This window comes from Ostrinia furnacalis, unplaced genomic scaffold, assembly GCF_004193835.3.
Source record: "Ostrinia furnacalis isolate ACB-3 unplaced genomic scaffold, ASM419383v2 OfSCF2054, whole genome shotgun sequence".
Classification (NCBI taxonomy): domain Eukaryota; kingdom Metazoa; phylum Arthropoda; class Insecta; order Lepidoptera; family Crambidae; genus Ostrinia; species Ostrinia furnacalis.
The window spans coordinates 489750-509471 of NW_021132293.1; the positions used below are offsets into that span (position 1 = coordinate 489750).

General features: G+C 34.4%; 3 protein-coding genes across 3 annotated transcripts; 2 read left to right on the top strand and 1 right to left on the bottom strand.

Moving 5' to 3' along the window:
* The first annotated feature begins 4252 nt into the window (after positions 1–4252).
* On the top strand, positions 4253–9318 carry Mtpalpha (monolysocardiolipin acyltransferase Mtpalpha). Its single transcript, XM_028306923.1, has 14 exons — positions 4253–4476; positions 4595–4698; positions 4783–4969; positions 5046–5238; positions 5454–5575; positions 5673–5902; positions 5991–6170; positions 6272–6438; positions 6528–6757; positions 6910–7102; positions 7666–7801; positions 8050–8273; positions 8369–8485; positions 8852–9318. The coding sequence occupies exons 1-14, from the start codon at positions 4407–4409 to the stop codon at positions 8988–8990; spliced, it is 2292 nt and encodes a 763-aa protein (XP_028162724.1). The 5' UTR covers positions 4253–4406; the 3' UTR covers positions 8991–9318.
* Positions 9319–10744: 1426 nt separating this feature from the next.
* LOC114354514 (probable palmitoyltransferase ZDHHC24) lies at positions 10745–13065 on the top strand. Its single transcript, XM_028306930.1, has 2 exons — positions 10745–11047; positions 11137–13065. Exon 2 carries the CDS (start codon positions 11227–11229, stop codon positions 12064–12066), a length of 840 nt encoding a protein of 279 aa, XP_028162731.1. The 5' UTR covers positions 10745–11047; positions 11137–11226; the 3' UTR covers positions 12067–13065.
* Positions 13051–17930, bottom strand: LOC114354513 (major facilitator superfamily domain-containing protein 1). Its single transcript, XM_028306929.1, has 11 exons — positions 17764–17930; positions 17272–17399; positions 16814–16964; positions 15889–16014; positions 15557–15762; positions 15066–15279; positions 14778–14991; positions 14596–14693; positions 14169–14281; positions 13991–14084; positions 13051–13598 (listed from the first exon to the last, which is right to left on the bottom strand). The coding sequence occupies exons 2-11, from the start codon at positions 17393–17395 to the stop codon at positions 13397–13399; spliced, it is 1542 nt and encodes a 513-aa protein (XP_028162730.1). The 5' UTR covers positions 17396–17399; positions 17764–17930; the 3' UTR covers positions 13051–13396.
* Positions 17931–19722: the final 1792 nt, after the last annotated feature.

The window sequence follows — 19722 nt, forward strand, 5'->3', positions numbered from 1 at the left end:
CTGTTCTTGATATTATTTATGGTATTATTAACGGGTATACATATATGATTCTTATATCTAAGAACTAGGTACTTAGTCCTCTGAAATGCACTAAATCTTCCTCAATTAAGGGTTTTTAACGGCCAAGCATTTTGTTCTGAATTTTATTGAATTTGCGAGCCTATACTTTCCTCAAACGGACTAGCTTCTTTGAAGTGAGTTTTTAATGGTTATTAAATAAGCTTCCTTAAAGGGAATGATGTAGCAAATTTATTAAGGTGCATTAACTGTGTTAAAGGTGATCCAGGTGTACCGACGACCACATAAAGGTAGCAGGAAGGCGCTGGATGACTGGCTACCAACCGGATGATGTGTGAAAATTATCATTCCTTCCATTTGACACCACCGGTGGTGTCATATGGAATCTCTAGTTGACAAACAGCTCTCAATTCATATTTTAAGTTATCTCAGGTAAGTGCTCCCTACTTCGGTATATAAATGCTCGTTTTCACCATCAATTCCTAATTTTTAAGTGACCCCTATGGTAACCCAAAACAGGAATTTTGTTTTCAAAGGGGTCACATAAAAATTAGGGATTGATGGTGCAAACAGGCATATTAAGGCTCTTACGACTTTAATATTTATTTTACCTAATATCAGTAGGTATGAAAGCTTTTGTATGGTGAACTTTGGTCTTTTGACAGTAGGTAACTTAGTTTTCATATCAACAACTAAGCAACTTCGGTGAGTTGTTCTGATTAGGTACGCCCAGGATGGTTCCTATTACACAAACAGATGTATGGATTTTGGTTGGCTACTTAAAAGTATATTTTTTTGTATGTAACATCACGAATAGTCGGTGGTGTCATATGGGCTAGACATTCCATATTAATAAATCACCACCGGTGGTGTCGTTTTGGTGGTGTCAAGTGGAATGATTGGAAATTATTGGGGGAGGCCTTTGTTCAGCAGTGGACGTCCTTGACTGAAATGATGATGATGAAAAAAGATCCAGTAGATAAGTAGAGTAGGAATTCCCGTAGAATCGTTTTAGTCAGGAGCTATTCAATAGTTAATTCATACTCATTTTCAGGAAATTAACAGAAATAAAATGAAAAGCGGTCTTTGTAAGATGGCGGAAGTCGGAAATTGGAGCGCTCCATGGCGGAACCCTTAGTTGTACCTACCCTCCAACTTTACTGACATTCCAATTCCATAATATCCTGCTTAAACCACTTAATTGATAATATTTGACCTACCTACTTAAGTTAGTTCTATGTAGGTAAGTTTTATGTGTAAGATAAATCTACGAAGCATAAAAACACGAGTTCTTATGAAAAATAGACTCGTAATTTAAAATACTTAATGTGTTTTGTATTTATATCTCAAACTTGGATATATCTTTTAAATACAGACATTTACTTTTTGACTTTGTTGCACTATTTTGTACCTACTACCTGTGCTACTACTTAATACTTACTCGGTCGCTGATTGAAGGCTTATACCGCAAACTTTCACAGTTACTCGACTTATTATTATTCTGTGGTTTTACTAGCATTTAAACAGTGCTCTTTTCCAATGACGTCAAAGTATAACTACTTCAAAAGATCGCTCTCAGGCTTAGTGGCCACAAGTGCACCGAGTAATCCTCTCAATGGGGCTTACGTATATAGGGTGTCCCGAAAATTGTGTCACGCGAAAAGCTCAGAAGTAGAGCAACACTCTACTCAACTCTAACTACCAATTCTAAACCTACCTAAACATTGTTTAAAAGCTTAATAACCTAAGGAAAGACTATTTTTCCTCCTCCTAGATAGAGGTAAGTATTTACTCAGAAAAATTATGTGAATTTCCAAAAAGCTTAAAGTTACTTAATTGATGAACAGGTACGTAATTTAAAAAGTTGAAGATCTTTTTATAAAGTAACACACAATATTTCACTAATTTCTGATGAAAATGTATCTTTACATTTAATTTGCTTGGTAAATACTGCGTAAAGAGAATAACATCGAAAATGAAATCGTAACTCAAATCCCTTATCAATACATTTTTATTCAGTAGAGCCATACCTACCTACCCTAAAATCAAAGCGAAACCTTCAGCAGAATGCGCATGTACCTACTGCATATTATACAGCACCAACCTAGTTAAGGATTAGGGCTGCTAATACTTGGGAGTTATGTGACCTATTAATGTATAGAAGCTGTATTTTGTTTGATTCTAGAACTTTGAGTAATTGTTGTAAGAGGACCTAAAAAGTAGTTAAAAGATTTTTATTTCGGATTATTATCCGAATTTTTAATTTACATAATTAAACTTGAAATAGGAGTTTAAAAGGTTGTAGTGTTGTACACACGGCNTACACGGCCACACTGTTAACTATCCATTTCCGTTTTTGCTCTCGCTCTAATCAAATGGTGATTCTTTGCGATACAACGAGATGTCATGACTGGGAATGGGCAGTTAACACTGTTGCCGATAGTACACCTAACTATAATTTAATTACTTAAGTACAATTAATTATTAAAAATTGTAAATTTATAGAAAAATTAACAACTAATAACAAAAAAGTTGTTTAATTTAGTAAACATAAAGCCAAAAATACCTATTAAGCACAACGTAGGCATTAATACAAATAATGCATATTATTTTAGCGTTTAAAAGTGACATCCCTCTTAACATGGGCTCCCCTAGTCCTCCCGAGGGAGACAGAATTGAATCAATTCCCTCCGACGGCGCGGCGGTGCGATAACTTAGGAAAATCCGACTTTCAAAGTAAGTAGGATACCATCCATTTCATTCGCTTCAGCTAAGAGAGGACGCAATAAAACATGATTTCTGAACAATTGAGCCAATAAACAGTAAGTAAAGTAAGTAAGTACCTACGTTAGTGTTTTACTTTTTCGTATCTATTTTTAACCGACTTCTTATAGAAGCATATCAATAAAAATATGTAGAACAAACTAAGTAAGTAAAAATCCTTCCTTGTGAGGTAAACAACTATTCTTCATTATTTTAAAATTGTAACTATTTTATCTAAACCAGATAAGTACTCGTAACATACAATAGATTAGGCTGGGTTCAGTCTTCCCTTCATTAAGTACCCATTTACCTACTTATCATACGTTTTTGTACATACACATAGGTATTTTACAAACCCAACCACTTCCACATTCAATAACTTCCTTAATTAGGGTTCCACGAATTACTTACTTATCTATTGTGAATCATGATCATTACTTAAGTATTGTTTTAAAACGTGGAACAAAACATGGAAGTCTACTAAATTATATTTCCACGGATAATGAGGTGGAAAGCTTAAAGCAAGTCATTCGTCATTGGACAAAATGACGCAGAGTGACCGACATATCGATATTTTGCTGACCGTTACGTCCCTGGCTCTTAAAGGCTCCGCGCCGGGTAATTACCCAGTGACGCAGGTTCGCTCTCTGCTCTCGACTTCACAAGGGCCTTGCCTCCCGGGGGCATGCGAAGGGATGAGTGAAATGGGGAGGTAGCCCACCACTTAAGTTGTAACCATGACAACGCCAATGGAAAGCTTTTGCAACAAGTGACCCATTGAAAGATTTCCGTTCTAAATGTAGCTGAAAGATTTACCCCGATTCAACTTTCTTGACCATTTAAAGATCTTCTTTGCAGAGAAGATTCATAAATGACTAGGAGATGATTACACTTGTCTTTTAATTTCGGTTTTTGTTACTGTTTTAATGTTGTAATAACTTACGTTGATAATGACAAAAACTTCCATTAAGTACTAACTTTCAGGAATCATCACCAGCCGTGTTCGCTTAGGTATCATTTTGATGAGTCGAACCCGCGACCTCGGGCATAGTGGTAGACTATGTAATACGCGAACAGCTAAGCCAGGCCAGGGTATAAAAATTAAAAAAAAATCGATATAAAAGCTATAGTTTGAATATTTATTTTAAACAAATTGTAGGTAAACTTAGTCTAAATAGGCTAATTAGTGGGTATTTTGTAGGGCTTCAATGGCTAAAATATGCTTACAATCTTTTAAAAAAAAGCAGATTAGTTTTTTTTACAGATTTTAAAGGAAATTTAATTTGAAAAGCAGTGCTTTTCATCCGACTACATTCAAATGGCTCGGAATCGAATAATCCATCGATCCATGAAACATCGTAATAAACTACAAAAATACCAAATGCTGTTTAATTTTATTCCTTGGCAGAAAAAAAAACAACTGTCATTACGTACCTCATTCATCTTTCGTTCATTCATCATTCACTCTTCATTCCCATCGGCACGTCTCTCCGCTATCCCCTCGCACCCCCTCCGACACCTTCCATCCACGACGAAAGTTTAGGTTCAAAGTCTGGGTCCAAAATTACTCAATAAAATTCCTTTTTAGTCGTTATTTTTTATGTGTTTAGCATAATCTATTAAACATGGCTAATTCTAAGATATTGGGTGCATTGAAGCTTCTTAAAAACCGTAAAGATGTGCAGTTTCTAACTGGTAAGTTTTACGTACGATTCACTAACTTTTGATGTACCGCACTCATGAAGTAACTTTTTTGGATTGATTTTGTTGCATCTATGGACGTTTTTAGTAATGTTTTGTGTTTACCATCTAGGTTTACATAGTAGAACATACGCAGCTGCATCAAATGCAGTTCACACGAAACGCAAGATAGTTAATGGAGTGTATGTTGTGACTTTGGACAGCCCTGACAAGAAGGTGAGTTTTCCACAATAAGTCGTCTACAAACCAACGTCTGTGATTTCACAAGTATAATAAACTTGTTTAATAATTTTAATGCAGGTCAACTCTCTCAATGAAGCTGTAATGCAAGAAGTTAATGAAATTATAAGCGAAGTTGATTCAAATCCTTCCATTGAAGCTGTTGTTTTAATATCAGGCAAACCAGGTTGCTTCATTGCTGGTGCTGATATCTCTATGCTTGAAAACCTTAAAAGTAAAGAAGAAGTTGTAGCTGTATCGAAACGGGGTATGTTTTACTGCAATAATAACATTTTGATTATTCCTATTGTTAAATAATGCTGTTACATTATTATATCTTTCAGGCCACGAAATATTTAGAAGGATTGAAGCATCCAAAAAGCCATATGTAGCAGCAATCCAAGGTTCCTGCCTTGGTGGCGGCTTGGAAACAGCTCTAGCATGCCGCTACCGTATTGCAGTAAAAGATTCAAAGACTGGATTTGGATTACCAGAAGTCATGTTAGGTCTATTACCTGGTGGTGGAGGCACACAAAGGTACACAATCTTTGAATCTTAACCAAAACAACAACAACTTATATTGATAAACATATTCATTTGTTTATTTTAGAACTGCTCTGTTTAAACATTGACATGACACTAGTATCACTCTGAAGTCTATACAGTATTTTTCAACCGACTTCAAAAAAGGAGGAGGTTCTCAATTCGACCCGTATGTTTTTTTTTAATTATAATGTTTTTTCTTGTCTCAGGATGCCAGTTCTTACATCCATACCAACAACCTTGGACTTAGCACTTACTGGTAAAACTGTTAAAGCAGATAAAGCGAAAAAACTTGGAATTGTTGATCTGTTAGTGTCTCCATTGGGCCCAGGTATATTTCTAAAATAAATTATATCTGTAATCTTTTTTATTATTTTATGTTAATTAATTTTCTTTACACCTAATTGTTGCAATTGTGAAACTTTTAGGCTTAGGTCAACCTGAAGTTAACACTGCCCAGTACCTAGAAAACGTAGCTGTTCAGGTAGCTAAAGATATTGCATCAGGAGCTATGAAAGTAGATAGATCTAAAAAAGGATTAGTTGAAAAAATCACTGCCAGTGTTATGCAATGGGAATTTATTAAAAACATGATATTTAACAAGGCCAAAGAACAAGTGATGAAGGCCTCACGTGGATTGTACCCAGCACCATTGAAGGTCAGTTATATTACTTTGATACATTGGTCAAAACACATAAGAAATTAAAAATATATAGAAGTATTATTAAAACTATGTTCATTTACAGATTCTTGAAGTAGTAAGAGTAGGTGTTGACAAAGGACCTGCAGCCGGATATGAAGCAGAGGCCCAGGGCTTTGGTGAACTGGCTATGACACCACAAAGCAAAGGATTAATGGGACTTTTCAAAGGACAAACAGAATGCAAAAAGAATCGTTTTGGAAAGTCACAAGTCAATGTGAAAACAGTAAGATCAACTTTGGACAAAAATTATGCAATTTTTAACCTTTTAATAAGTTCAAGGATTAAAACTAACTGTAACTGTAAAACTGACTGTTTTTTTAATAGATTGGTGTTCTTGGTGCTGGTTTGATGGGAGCTGGCATTGTTCAAGTATCCATTGACAAAGGGTACCATGTTGTTATGAAGGATGCAACCAATGCTGGACTTTATAGGGGTGTAGGCCAGGTCCAGACTGGCCTCGCCAATGCCGTTAAAAGGAAAAGAATATCCGCGTAAGTATCATATACAAACTCAACAATCATTTACATTTATATCAATATCACTTTCTATGCAAACATAACATGTTACAATTCTTTTTCAGGCTTACAAAAGACAAGTATTTATCAAACTTACTGCCAACTTTAGATTATGCTAAGTTCAAAAATACAGACTGTGTAATTGAAGCTGTGTTTGAAGACATCAACATCAAGCACAAGGTTATCAAAGAGCTTGAGGCTGTTGTGCCTAAACATTGTATTATTGCCACAAACACTAGTGCTATTCCAATCACTAAAATTGCAGCTGGAAGTAGTCGACCAGAGAAAGTTATTGGTAAGCAAACTTGCTATTTAAGTTATTTTTATTTATTAATGATTTTGCAAGCAATCACACAATAATAAAAAATCTTATATCCAGTGTAACAGCATGTGGCAGCCTCGATTAGGGTTGCCTAACACAATAATTTCCACTTTTCTTTTTTGCAGGTATGCACTATTTCTCACCAGTGGACAAGATGCAGCTTCTGGAAATCATTCGGCACCCTGGCACCAGCGACGACACGGCCGCGGCCGCCGTCGCCGTCGGCTTGAAGCAGGGCAAAGTTGTGATCACGGTTGGTGATGGCCCTGGATTCTACACCACGAGAATTTTGTCCACTATGTTGAGTGAAGCAGTCAGGTATATCAAGAATAGATATTTTATCACCAAAAATCATTTATATTAAAATTTCGAATCGTCTTTAATTAACAACAAAATAAAAATATTGTGGGAACACTTTATTAGAGAAACATACAGTAAAATCATACTTATCCAACCAAGTCCATTACTTTGAAAATTATAAATAACTTGAAAAAATCGAACTGCCTAAGGCGGGAATTGAACCCACGACCTTCCGCTTGCCGGGCGACTTAACTTAACTTGTTTCATCTTAACTGACAGTAAAATATTTGCAACAATATTTCTGTTAGATGTAGGGTAGGTATACTTAACATTGATGAAACAAACGCTGGCTGTAACAGCGTATTACACTTGAAAATTTCGACGGGTTCATCCAGTGTCTAAGTAGCTCAGTTGGAAGAGCAGTCGCCCGGCAAGCGGAAGGTCGTGGGTTCAATTCCCGCCTTAGGCAGTTCGATTTTTTCAAGTTATTTATAATTTTCAAATTAGTTTGAGATGCGACTCTAAACGCTAAAAATTTAATAACTAAGTCCATTACTTCCAAATAAAATTTTGTTATACAGGTTACTTCAGGAAGGAGTGGATCCCAAAGAATTAGATAACATGACCAAACAATTTGGTTTCCCCGTCGGCGCTGCGACGCTTGCTGATGAAGTTGGTATCGACGTGGGCTCCCATATCTCCGTCGATCTTTCCAAGGTCTGTTGTAGCTAAAGTCCGGTCGCCGAGCAGATAAATGTATTGCTGTCGCGCTCGCACACTCAATGCGGCCGCTCGTCGCACAGTCGCGACAGCAATATAATTACGTGCGAGTGATAAGGATGGGTAGGTTGGGGTCATTGGACGAAATTCTATCTGCTCGGCGACCGGACTTTAGAAGTACTTTATTTTTCCAATGATAAATTAGTATAGGACAGGCTAGACGTAATATTTTAATTTAATTTCAGGCATTTGGTGATCGTTTTGGCGGTGGTGACTTGAACATTATGCAAGACATGGTCAAAGCAGGATTCATGGGCAGAAAGTCCGGCAAAGGAATCTACGTTTACGAAAAGGGAACCAAAAACAGGGATGTAAACCAAGAAGCCATCCAAATCATGAAAGAAAAGTATGCTTTGCAGCCCCGAGGTGCCAACACGGTTGAGGATCAGCAGTTAAGAATGGTGTCCAGGTAAATTTCCTATCTTTCTACCTTTTGAAATTGATAAAAAAAAGTCTATTCTCACACGTAAAAGCGACTTTGTTCAAACATTTGACTTATTTTAGGTTCGTCAACGAAGCAGTGTTGTCCTTGGAAGAGAAAATCCTTCATAGCCCCTTGGAAGGAGACGTCGGAGCTGTATTCGGGCTCGGTTTCCCGCCGTTCAGCGGTGGACCATTCAGGTGATGATTTCCATTACATGTTTTTTTTTATTCCACTTGATCTTTGGATTACAAGCTAGTTTCAAAATTTGGTCAACCTACTAATAAAATAAGAAAGTATGAAGATGACTACTGAATGGATTTTGATGTAACTTTATATTATTACTAGCTATGGTCGCTACGCGGGCTACAAAAGCTGGGTCTGCGATTGTTTATGTATATCAGAATAATAACGATAATTGAGTGAGTCAATTGGACAAATTACAACGATAATTCGTATGAGTCGTTCTAAGTGATAAACTGAATTTCACGCGGCGACCACGAGCAGGAGATAGTGTTATTTACTTATACCAATCACTTACTTTATTACTGTATTTGTTTTTATAGATGGGTGGACCAATTTGGTGCTGACAAGTTAGTTAAGAAGATGGAAGAGTTCCACGGCCTCTATGGAGCTCCCTTCAAGCCAGCTCAAACTTTGATTGATATGGCTAAGGATAGCAGCAAGAAGTTCTACCCAAAGTAATTTTTGAGTATTTTATAAGTTATAAATGAATTATGATCTTTTCATTATTTCCGTCATCTTGTATTAATGTTTTGTGGTTCTATATGAGCATATATAGTGACTAAAAAGGATCATAAGAACTGTTATTTAAATGCTGTTAATTGTTGAAGAGTAAACCTGTGTAATACCTATTTAGTGGATAATGTAAGGAATATGTTTATTCAAAATTTGATTTATTGGATACATTAATACATGACAGAAGCTAAAGAGGAGTATTTATGAATGGAAAGTGTTAAATTTTTGTGTTTAATTTATTGAATGTAGGCCTGAGATTTTCGTACTATGTATTTATAAACCGAAAATGTAATTATCCAGAATATAATTTGTATAAAAATACTATTTGTTGTATTATTTGAAATCCTTAAAATCCATTTAACTAATCACTTGATATCATCAATTTGTGTACCTATTTAATTAGCTGATGCTGAAATAGATAGAACTTAAAAATCGAAAGAACATTAAGATCGAACTTGCTTTGAATATTTTCAAAGGAAGTTACCTAAACATAGTTAACCAAAAGTTCTTAGAGCCTGTACATGGATACTACAATGTTGGCTAGTAGGTAGGCAATGTATGCATTGGTAACTCCAGATTTGAGGTGTGCCGATACTAAAAAATCCCTAAAATGGGTCAAACATTATTCATCCCACTTGTGTACTAGAAAGGACATTGGGAACTTTAATATGAGAAAATGCCCCAGGGCGGACAAAAATGAAACGTATTTTATTTCAAAGCTTTATACTTGTAGGTATATTCACTTAAAGCGCTATGTTGTGAGATATGGGAATTCTGAGATATGACGAGTCTAAGTTGAAAATATATTTGTCTAAAATGATTTGATATTTTTACATGTTATGTTGTTTGGCATTGCAGAGTAACCAATAAAAGTAAATAAAATAATATAAATAAATAAAAAATATAAATAAAATAATATAAATAAATAAAATATTATAAATACTTAAATTAATATTAGTCAACATCTCATATATTACTCCAACCCAAAATAAGTAGCTAAGGCATTTGTGTTATGAAAATCGGGAACGACGAACCACAACACACCCAAACCAGAGACAATGTGAAAAGATCGTTTTCTATATTGTCCCGGCCGGGAATCGAACCCGGGACCTCAGGATTGGCTCGGCACACCTTGAAAACCGGTGTGTGCGCCTCTCCGCCACGGAGGTCGTCAAAAATGTTACCTAAATGTAAAATAAAATAAAATATTAAAACTTCATTTTCTCAATATTCCCATATAAGAGAGAAAAAAAAATGCACGGAAATTCATTGGATATTAGTATGTATCGTCTGTGATAGGTTTCGTTTGTGTCCGCTACTTTTCGAAAAGTGGGGCAAAAAGTTCCCAATGTCATTTTCCCCATTATGTAATAATATAGGGAATGTTCTTATAAAGGACTTTTATGGAACAGCATATTCTCTACTTCTGACTGTAACATTAGGGACGTCTCTGGTTTGAGTTAGCCTAATACAAGTAAGAAATAAGTAATTGAAGGCAATTAGTGACAACCATTTGACATTGACACAAATATTTATGGTCTTGACACAGCGCTACAAGCTATTTAGTGCCTACGAATTTTATAAACTAATGTCATTTATCAGCGTTTCTATTGGTCAAAGCGTTAACCGACACCTACGTCACGTTACAGTTAACGATTTCTATTGGTTGTTTAATGTTGTTTCAAAGCCGTCAAAGGCAGTAAGATCTTTGGTGATATTTTTCCAATTTATTCTCTCTTCAACAAATTCTCACTGCCTGCAATGACTAAATGAAGGTATCATAGAAATCTGCTCTGCTTGCATCAAGTAGTTTAGAAAACCTGTTTTATTTATTTTACATTTAGTCCATACAATAAAGGTTTCCATAGAACTGATTCAACACAAGTACTTAAATCCTGCGAATAAAATTACCAATTAATTATATTCAAACAGTATGGCAAAAACCAATTATTAGCCCACATTGAAACAATGATCATGATTTGTGTTCTTATTGAAAAACTTTGGTAAGTGAAACAAATTATTAAAAAGTTTCATATCATTTTAATCATGCTTAAAAATAATAACTATAGTTTCTCTTTTTGTCATATTTCAGGTACCACATTAAATAATTGCAATACATAAGGCTGATAACTGTAATCTTTTTTAACATTTAGTAAGAGAACACACTTAAACTACACCTACAATGATTATTAAAACTGAATCAATAAAAAACAAAGTTGTAAAAAGATTTGTAGAGCATGTAGTTTATTTATTAATTGTTTTTATTTTGATACCGCTATTCTTTTATTTTGAGTTGTGTATAGTCTTGCCTGCCGTTTGTGATGTGTGGTCACCATCTTATTTTTTTCATTTAGTGTGTGCCACATTTTTACTGCATAATATTGTAGGTAATCTTGTGTATGGTATGTTTACTAATACTACTATTAAAGGTCGGTTTCTGGATAGCCATGGTTACAACAACTGGACTTTATGTGCAGCATGTGAATGTAGACGCCCCCCACGAGCGTGGCATTGCAATATTTGTAATATATGTATATTGAAAAGAGATCATCATTGCACATTTTTTGCTTGCTGCGTGGGCTATTACAATCACAGATACTTTATTATGTTTACATTTTACATATTTGTATCTATGCTTTATGCATTTTATTTTAACGTTCAGTTTTTAGCACAATTTTTAACATGGAACCATGGTTTAGCTCTAGTGAAATTTGTATTTCCCCTTGCTAGTTTTGTTATTGACTTTGGAAAGGACAGTTTATATGTTTTTTTGGTTGTAATAAATGTTATTGTAGCGGGTTTTACAGGTTTTCTTTTCATCTTTCATTTTAATAATATTTTAAAGGGCAGAATTGTGCCCGAAATGAAACATCCTAAAGATAATCAATATGATAAAGGATGGAAAGAAAATTTAGTAGAGGTTTTTGGCACTAAATGGTATTTTACATGGATTTCACCTTTTGTACAAAGCTTATTACCAGGTAATGGCATTGAATGGGTTAATGGCGAAAAGTTCGAATAAAACGACACTAAAACAATCGTTGTGTTTCCATCTATTACTTAGTTTCATTCTCATTTCGTAGTGTGTTACTTAATAACAATTCAGCCTTTTTAGTATAGCTAGAAACACAACATTTGGTGCTAGAAATTTAATACATAGTAGGTACTTATCTAATCACATTTTCCTTCCAACAGGTTGCTCTGTTAGAATTAGCTAAAATGTATTTAAAGTAATAGAAAATACTCATTCCAATGTACCTACCTTTCGACGCATTTATTCTCAAGAGAAATGTTACTTAATGTGTTTTGTGTATATATAATATCCTATTTATACGCGAATAGTTTTCAGTTTATCGGTGCCACTAGGTACAAAATGCAAAAATGTTTGTACTGAAAATTTGTATTCATAGATTTATTAATATGTGCTCTGTGCATCGATTGTTATCAGACAGTAAGTACTTACTTAGGTACCTATTTTATCTTAAATAACATTAGGACTGACAACCATACAGGGTCTTGGTAGTTTGGTTTCCAAAATTATTGTCTATATTTTCAATTAGGTAAATAAAAATTTGTACTTCATTTATATCACTTTTATTTTTAATATGACATAATTTTGTATTAAAGATTAATAAGTCACTAGCACATAATCACATTAAAATGTATTTTTCTTTAAATTATTTGAGATCATGTAGTCGTCAGAAATTTTATGAAAATATTGTTATTGACGGTAACTGGGCAATGATCGTGAATTACACAAATTATAAAACGTTTATTCATAAAGCTGTACGATCTACATAATGCAGTTGTCGCTGAAGAAATACCATCAATATGAGGCTCTAATAGTTAAGAAGAGGAGTGTCCAAATGAGCTACTAGTCACTAGGAAAAACTGGTTGGTTCTCATTCAACTTGTCAAATTAAAATCTCTTTACATGCACTTTAACACCTCCATGTCCGAGATTGTTCAAGACTGTGTCAAAATATAATGTGTTGTTTTTAGTCTCTATGTATGTTATTGAAATGCAGATTGTATAAAAAATAACGTTTTCAGTCACCATCATTTACTATTCTACAAATTACTTTTAGGATATAAAATATTTATTTGAATAATATGATTTGTACAAATGCATAGTGCCTTGATCTAAACTAATAGAAGATATTAATTAAATGTTTTATAGATATGTATAAGAAAAAATAAGTATAAAACTACAAAATAAACATGAATATATGATTAAGCAAATAAAAATATATGATTGACATGCATTCATTATTTTAGTCTAATTAAGTCAAACCTAAAAATACTTAAAACTATTACAGGATTTACTAATACTACTTCAAATCTGAAACTAGCTACTGTCTATCTGGAATATTAGTATTTGGCAATATTTGTGACAGATATCTGCTACGAATTCTATCAGATTGTACTTGTGCTACATCTCTCTGTGTAATTGACTGCTGCAATTCCTCGTTGGGTCTCGAATCAGTCTCTTCATGGTCGTCATTATCTTCGTTATCCAATAAATTGGCAGTTTCTTCCGTGGTATTCGTGTCCCTGTAATGCAAATTTCGTAAGCTTAATACCTACACTTAAAAATATAAAACTTCTGTAAAAACAATTAATGCAGAGTCGATGCTGTAATCAACAATGCAGAGTCGATACCGTGCCATAGTAAAAAAATAGAGTAGTTTTTAATAGGGTTTTATCAATATGCGACTACCATACATTTTGTATCACAATGGGGATTATGATATCATCATCAAATTGCGAACTGTTTTTTTAGTAACTGGCACTTACTTATTCTTTTTTTTTAAACTAAACTAAAAATTATAAACTAACTCGGATTTGAAGGCTTGAATGAACCTTTTTTTTTAAGTGTGCCTTGTATTTATTTTTAACTATTCCGTAATAGCGTCAAGTACCTAATTTATTAGTTTGATACTTACGTTTTCAAGGAGTCTCGCATGCTTGGAGACATATTGAGTACACCATTACTTGTTGAATCCATTATGTATATTATAACAGCAGCAATCAACGAAACTGCAAAAAAGTTATGTATTTTTATCACCTTGTCACTGGTGTACCTAAACTATACTGACTATGCACTCAATTTTGAAAACTTACCAAAAAGACATCCCAAGAAAAACATTTCCAACATGAGGTAGCCATATTTATCAACTATCATTCCAGCTAAAATGATCACAGTGGCTAATCCCAGATTTTGAACTGCCTGGCAGCTAGAAACAAACAACTTAATTAGTATACATTTATCACTCTCCCATGAAGTTTTTCAAATCACCAAATGATATAAAATATAAGGAAGTAATTTAAAATTATGAGTCTCTTGGATCAAGAATAATATAGGAAACGAGAATCAGCATCAGGAATTCAGGATATTGATTGTACCTACAGACTTGGCCAAATAGACAGGTCGATGAGTTCATCAATATTTGTCCATTTACGGGAAGTGAGAATGGTACCTACTATTCTACTCTGCCTGAACTATAGGGCGCTGATAAGACAGTAATATACTTATCCGTGAAATACTTACATGCCATAAGCAGTTCCCAATTGATTTTCTGGTACAATCATTGCTACCAACGGCCACAAACCACTGGCCAACAGAGAGTAGGATATTCCTAATGTGATCTGCAAACACAAAACTAATTAGTCAGTTTTTTTTATTTCGGGCAATGTAAATAAAACTCGCTTTGAATTTTAGTATCGTCTTACCACTCCTATGTACGGATTGAAGAATGTAAACGCCAACATGAAATGTGCTCCAATTGTGGTCACTATGCTCACTATAACCCATGTAACATTCCTTCCAGTTTTGTCAATAAGAATACCGAAAAACGGACTTAGAGCCGCTGAGAGGAAATACACCATTGAGTTCACATTATTTGCATCTTGTGGGATGAAGTCAAACTTTCGCTCAAAGAATAATCTGAAAATAATATTTTAAAGTTAATTATCATGTTCGTATTCCAGTTACACTGATAATGACAGCTGAATACTTACTTTCCCAAAGCAATGAAAGGAAATATTGCCAGATAATATGCAACACAAATTACAGAAACCATCCAGAAAATAGATTTAAAGTGAAGGACATCTTTAAGTTGGAATGGCTCCTTGTTTTCAGCCTCTTCTTGACGGCCCAAAATCTTTTCTGCTCTGTAGTCCATCCAGCCCAAAATCAAACCGCATATTAAAGAGAAGAGGCAAGTGAGTGCAGCTGAAAATATCAATACATATTAAATGTAGAAAAAAGAGGATAGAGGAATTCGCCAAAAAAATGTTTAATACTTTTAATGTTATATGAATAAAATATTTTCTTTCTATTTTCTAATTTAAGGGGATATCCAAGTACAACCCGGTCGAGTTAACTGCGCACCTGGGTCCGTGACGTCACTTCTACGGACGGGCGGACGCGGGTAAGTGGAGGGAGAGTTGCATTCTAGCGAAGTGCGCAGTTAACTCAATAAAGATTTTTAATATATCGTTAGTATTACCTAAAAATAATGCAACTCCAAGGCGTTCATAGCCTACGTAATAATTCCCCACCCATCGGTACACAGGTTCCATGACCCAAAAATTTACTGTACTTCCAAATCTCGAAAAAGATAATTGTAGTCCAAAAACCATGTTTAATTCTTTTCCTTTAAACCAAAGGACTACATAGTTATTTACAGCTACTTGCAACGATTCTCCACCAATCCTGTAAACCAAAGAATCAGTTAATAAGAAAATAAAATAATATGATGATCAATCTTTATAAAAGAGTTTAACATACAAAAACCCCCTAAAATGTATTATATTTAATACATTTTAACATCTTTCTTACCCAAATATAAATCTACCAAGAATCATCAACCAAAAGGCATTAATGTAAGCACCAACAGCAAAAACAACTGCTCCCACAAATACAATCGTCATGTATATCACAGTTCCTAATCTGACTCCAAAATATCTAAAACAAAGAAAAAATTAACATTACAGTTTTTATTAGGTAAATACAGTAATCCGATTATAACGACGCTCAAGGGACCGATGATATCACGTCGTACTAAAGAAGTATGTTTTTACGTTATTTCTCAACAAATCAACCAACCAAATCAAAAATATGTCGTCGTAATAAACGGGTTCTACTGTAATGTTAAAGAAAAAAAAAGTTTAAAGTTGAATTTCATGCAAAAACCACATTTTGTATTCATATCACAATACTACATTAGAGCAATAAAGTGCAGGATTTATTTATAAAGAGGCTCTTGCTAGCTATGAATTCTCATACAAAGCCATAGCATAGTGTCATTATTGGCATTTAAATAAAAGATCAGATTGTGTGCGGCTAAAGGTTATTGATAAAGTACCTATCTACTGAATAATATCTGAGTCGTGTTTATGTTTTTGTAAATATGTATTGCATTGATAGCACTCTTGCAGTTGCCCTCATTCCTATTTCAAAGGTTAGTTTATTATTATGAGTAATTGATATTGGTATTAGTATGTAATATCTTGTATTAAATAGTTATTTATGCAAGACTAAATATTATTTTCTTAGCAGTGCACATTGACATCTATATTAGTAGGTGATCTATATTATTTTACTAATATTTAATGAAATTGTATACAGACAATCAGAGTGCATATCCAGCATAAAATATGTTAATTAAATAGATTGATTATGTTGTGTCCTTAAAAACATGTACGTAAACAGGCATTGTATTACAATAAATAAAAGCATGTACTATATTATGATAATTACATACCTATCAATAAGATAACCACCAATGAAACACAATATCACATTAGGCCACGAGTATATCGAATATAGTAATGCAAATTGAGATGTGTTTAAATGTGAGTCATCTTTGAAATTATCAGCAAGAGCGCCTGGAGTGTCATAACAAAAATAGGAACCTGAAAAATTAAGCATTATTATAATTATTACATGTATGCAATATTATACACCAAATGCAAGTTTTAAGTAATGATCCTCTATACATTAATTTATCATAGTGTGTAACAAAGCATCTACTTAAGTCATCAAACCCCAAGGGATCGCAAAATAGTGCATAACAATAGATTATATTATTATCTATTGTGTCTCGATTCATGGAGCTTAGACCATATTTTATCAGTAATTTCTCTTTCTTTTCAAAGTCAATGAGGAGGGGACAACAATGGGAGATATTAAATTACATGAACATTCATTTCACATACTCACCAAAACAAAGGAAGCACATTAACATTAATGCTATGAACCTATGGAACCTATTTGCAGGATGGCACCATGACGTCGGAGACAATTGGCCTGGCCTATTGTCACCACTAGACTCAGGATTTTCCATGATTCTAAAACAAACAAAAGGGAATTTAACAAATATTTACACTAAAAACACAAATTATGTTTTTACAACCAAAATAGAAAAAAATATTTACAAATAAATATCTGCTTTTATTAGGAAAATTAATCTGTTCATTTTGCAGATAGGTACTCTCGTTTTACACAAGACAAAGGGTTAGGGAAGATCTTATCTACTTTAGGGAATTCATGTATAAACTTACTTTACATCGACACTAGCAAATCTGTATGTATAAACAATGTCTTAAAAATATATTTTTAAAGGATTTCTTCATAAAGCTTCAAAGAAAAGATTTACCTAGTTAAAACTTTCAATTATTATGAACCAAGGTAATTTTTGTAAAAATCACTTACTCTGATTTGTAGTTGTATTTTGAAAATGCATAAAATTGACTATTTGAATATCGTATGTGACGTTTTACTGTCCGAATTTATCGAAAAGACAATTATTTTTGCAAGTAAACATGAAAAGCAAAGTGAAAAATATTCAACAACCATTCAGCAATCTACTACCACAAAAAATGTTTTGACACTTTTGACACTTGACAGTTTGTTTTTTTTAATGGCTTTTTCGTTTACTTTTAACGGCTTTGGCCAAGTAGCAAATTGATCACTCATTCACTCATATAAAGAAATAAAGAACGACGCACACTTATTAACTCGAAAAGGGATCGTAACGGCACGGTAATACTATATGATATTATTACCGTGGTAACGGTGTCAACTTGAGCCGTTCATTATTCTTTGTATGGTGTCTATTGAAAGCTTAATGAAAGAAGAGACGGCTAGCACTGCTAGCTAGCACCTAGCACTCCCCTTGACAAATATGAAAACTCTCTACTGTAATGGACACTATCGGAATCATAACGTAATTGCCTTACCTCGAGACAAAGCTCACGAACCGTGCTACATGGGTGGTCAGCTGGCTTACGACTCGCCGTCCGAGAGCTTACGGTTCGTCGTCTGCGAACTTGCGGTTCTTCGTCCACCTTCACTTTTCTCACCCCGCCTCCCGCGTAGGATAGCTGATACAAATCGTATATTTATGTTTGTTATTAGTTTGTATAGGTAATTATGCAGAACCCGACTGTTGCCTCCGATGGTAAAATGGTAGTCAACTGTCAGTCAACAGCGGTCGGCGAGCCGTAGGTAGGTACTTATTTATTATACAGCCGCTGCCGTATACAGTATTTTATGCAACGTTTACTTTGTCCTAGTGCAGTATTCAACCCTGAAGTAGCTACCTAATATCCTATGATCGGATTGCTACGTATTACTTTTTATTACAGCTTTAGGTACTTATGTCTTAAAAGGAGACAAGTTGAAAGTAGAGCAGTTTTCGGGATGGCAGGGATTTGAATTTATGGCAGTTATTTCGTCAGCAAATCTATTCGAATTCTAGATCCACAGAAGTAGTGAGAGTTCTAATCTGTTCGCTTAGATAGATATTGCGTTCTGCTCTGCTGTGGTGAGGTATTATAATGTACCTACCTATGTAGTAAGCACAAATATTATTTACTTGTATCGATTTGCATACAACGGACCCTATGTTTATAGCATATCAACCTTAGATATGAATGGTTATCACAGTTCGTTCGTTTCAGCCGAAAGACGTCCACTGCTGGACAAAGGCCTCCCCCAAGGATTTCCACGAAGACCGATCCTGCGCCGATCACAGTTATCATGCGAAAATAACACTGCTAAATTACGAATATCCGCTGCTAATTAAAAATACAGTATCAAGCCTACTGGCAATAAATGATTTAACGTATTGAAATTTTGTAAAATTATTTAGCGAATGATATTTACCAACGTTGACAACGAACTAGTAATCTTTTACGCTCACTGAGAAGGATCAATTTCCAAAACATAGTATACCTAATAATGAGCCCAAACTTGTTAATTTTCCAATCACACGAAGTACCTACCTACCTACCTGAGCTACCTACATAAAATTTAAAACATAAAAGGCACTAATAAGGTAATTAGTTAGATACGTAACCTACCTACAAAGAACTACTTATGCTAATATACTTACCGATATTTCTAGTTAATGCGCAAATGGAAAGTTGTAAGGCGTCATAGTAAATTGTTTTCCTATGCACTAAGTAAGTAAGCTACGTTGTATCCTTTGTTCCTATTTGGTATCTTTTAAAAGCATTATTATCTGCTTAAGCCCAAGTAGTTTATTTGAAAATCAGTATTTATAAAATATGCTGAATGGAAAATTGTATGCGTCCTTTAATATCAATAAGCAAGCTGGAGGTAGGCCACTGGTGTGGTGCGGCGACAGCGCGGCGCTGGGCGACCGCA

Bases quoted from the DNA above. Each gene is read 5' to 3' on its own strand.
- Mtpalpha (XM_028306923.1), top strand. From the start codon at position 4,407: ATGGCTAATTCTAAGATATTGGGTGCATTGAAGCTTCTTAAAAACCGT. The intron at 4,477-4,594 runs GTAAGTTTTACG...TTTACCATCTAG, and splicing joins AGATGTGCAGTTTCTAACTG to GTTTACATAGTAGAACATAC. The intron at 4,970-5,045 runs GTATGTTTTACT...TATATCTTTCAG, and splicing joins TGTAGCTGTATCGAAACGGG to GCCACGAAATATTTAGAAGG.
- LOC114354514 (XM_028306930.1), top strand. From the start codon at position 11,227: ATGATTATTAAAACTGAATCAATAAAAAACAAAGTTGTAAAAAGATTT.
- LOC114354513 (XM_028306929.1), bottom strand. From the start codon at position 17,395: ATGGAAAATCCTGAGTCTAGTGGTGACAATAGGCCAGGCCAATTGTCT. The intron at 14,085-14,168 runs GTAAGTTTTCAA...ACTTTTTTGCAG, and splicing joins TTTCTTGGGATGTCTTTTTG to TTTCGTTGATTGCTGCTGTT. The intron at 13,599-13,990 runs GTAAGTATCAAA...TTTGCATTACAG, and splicing joins ATGCGAGACTCCTTGAAAAC to GGACACGAATACCACGGAAG.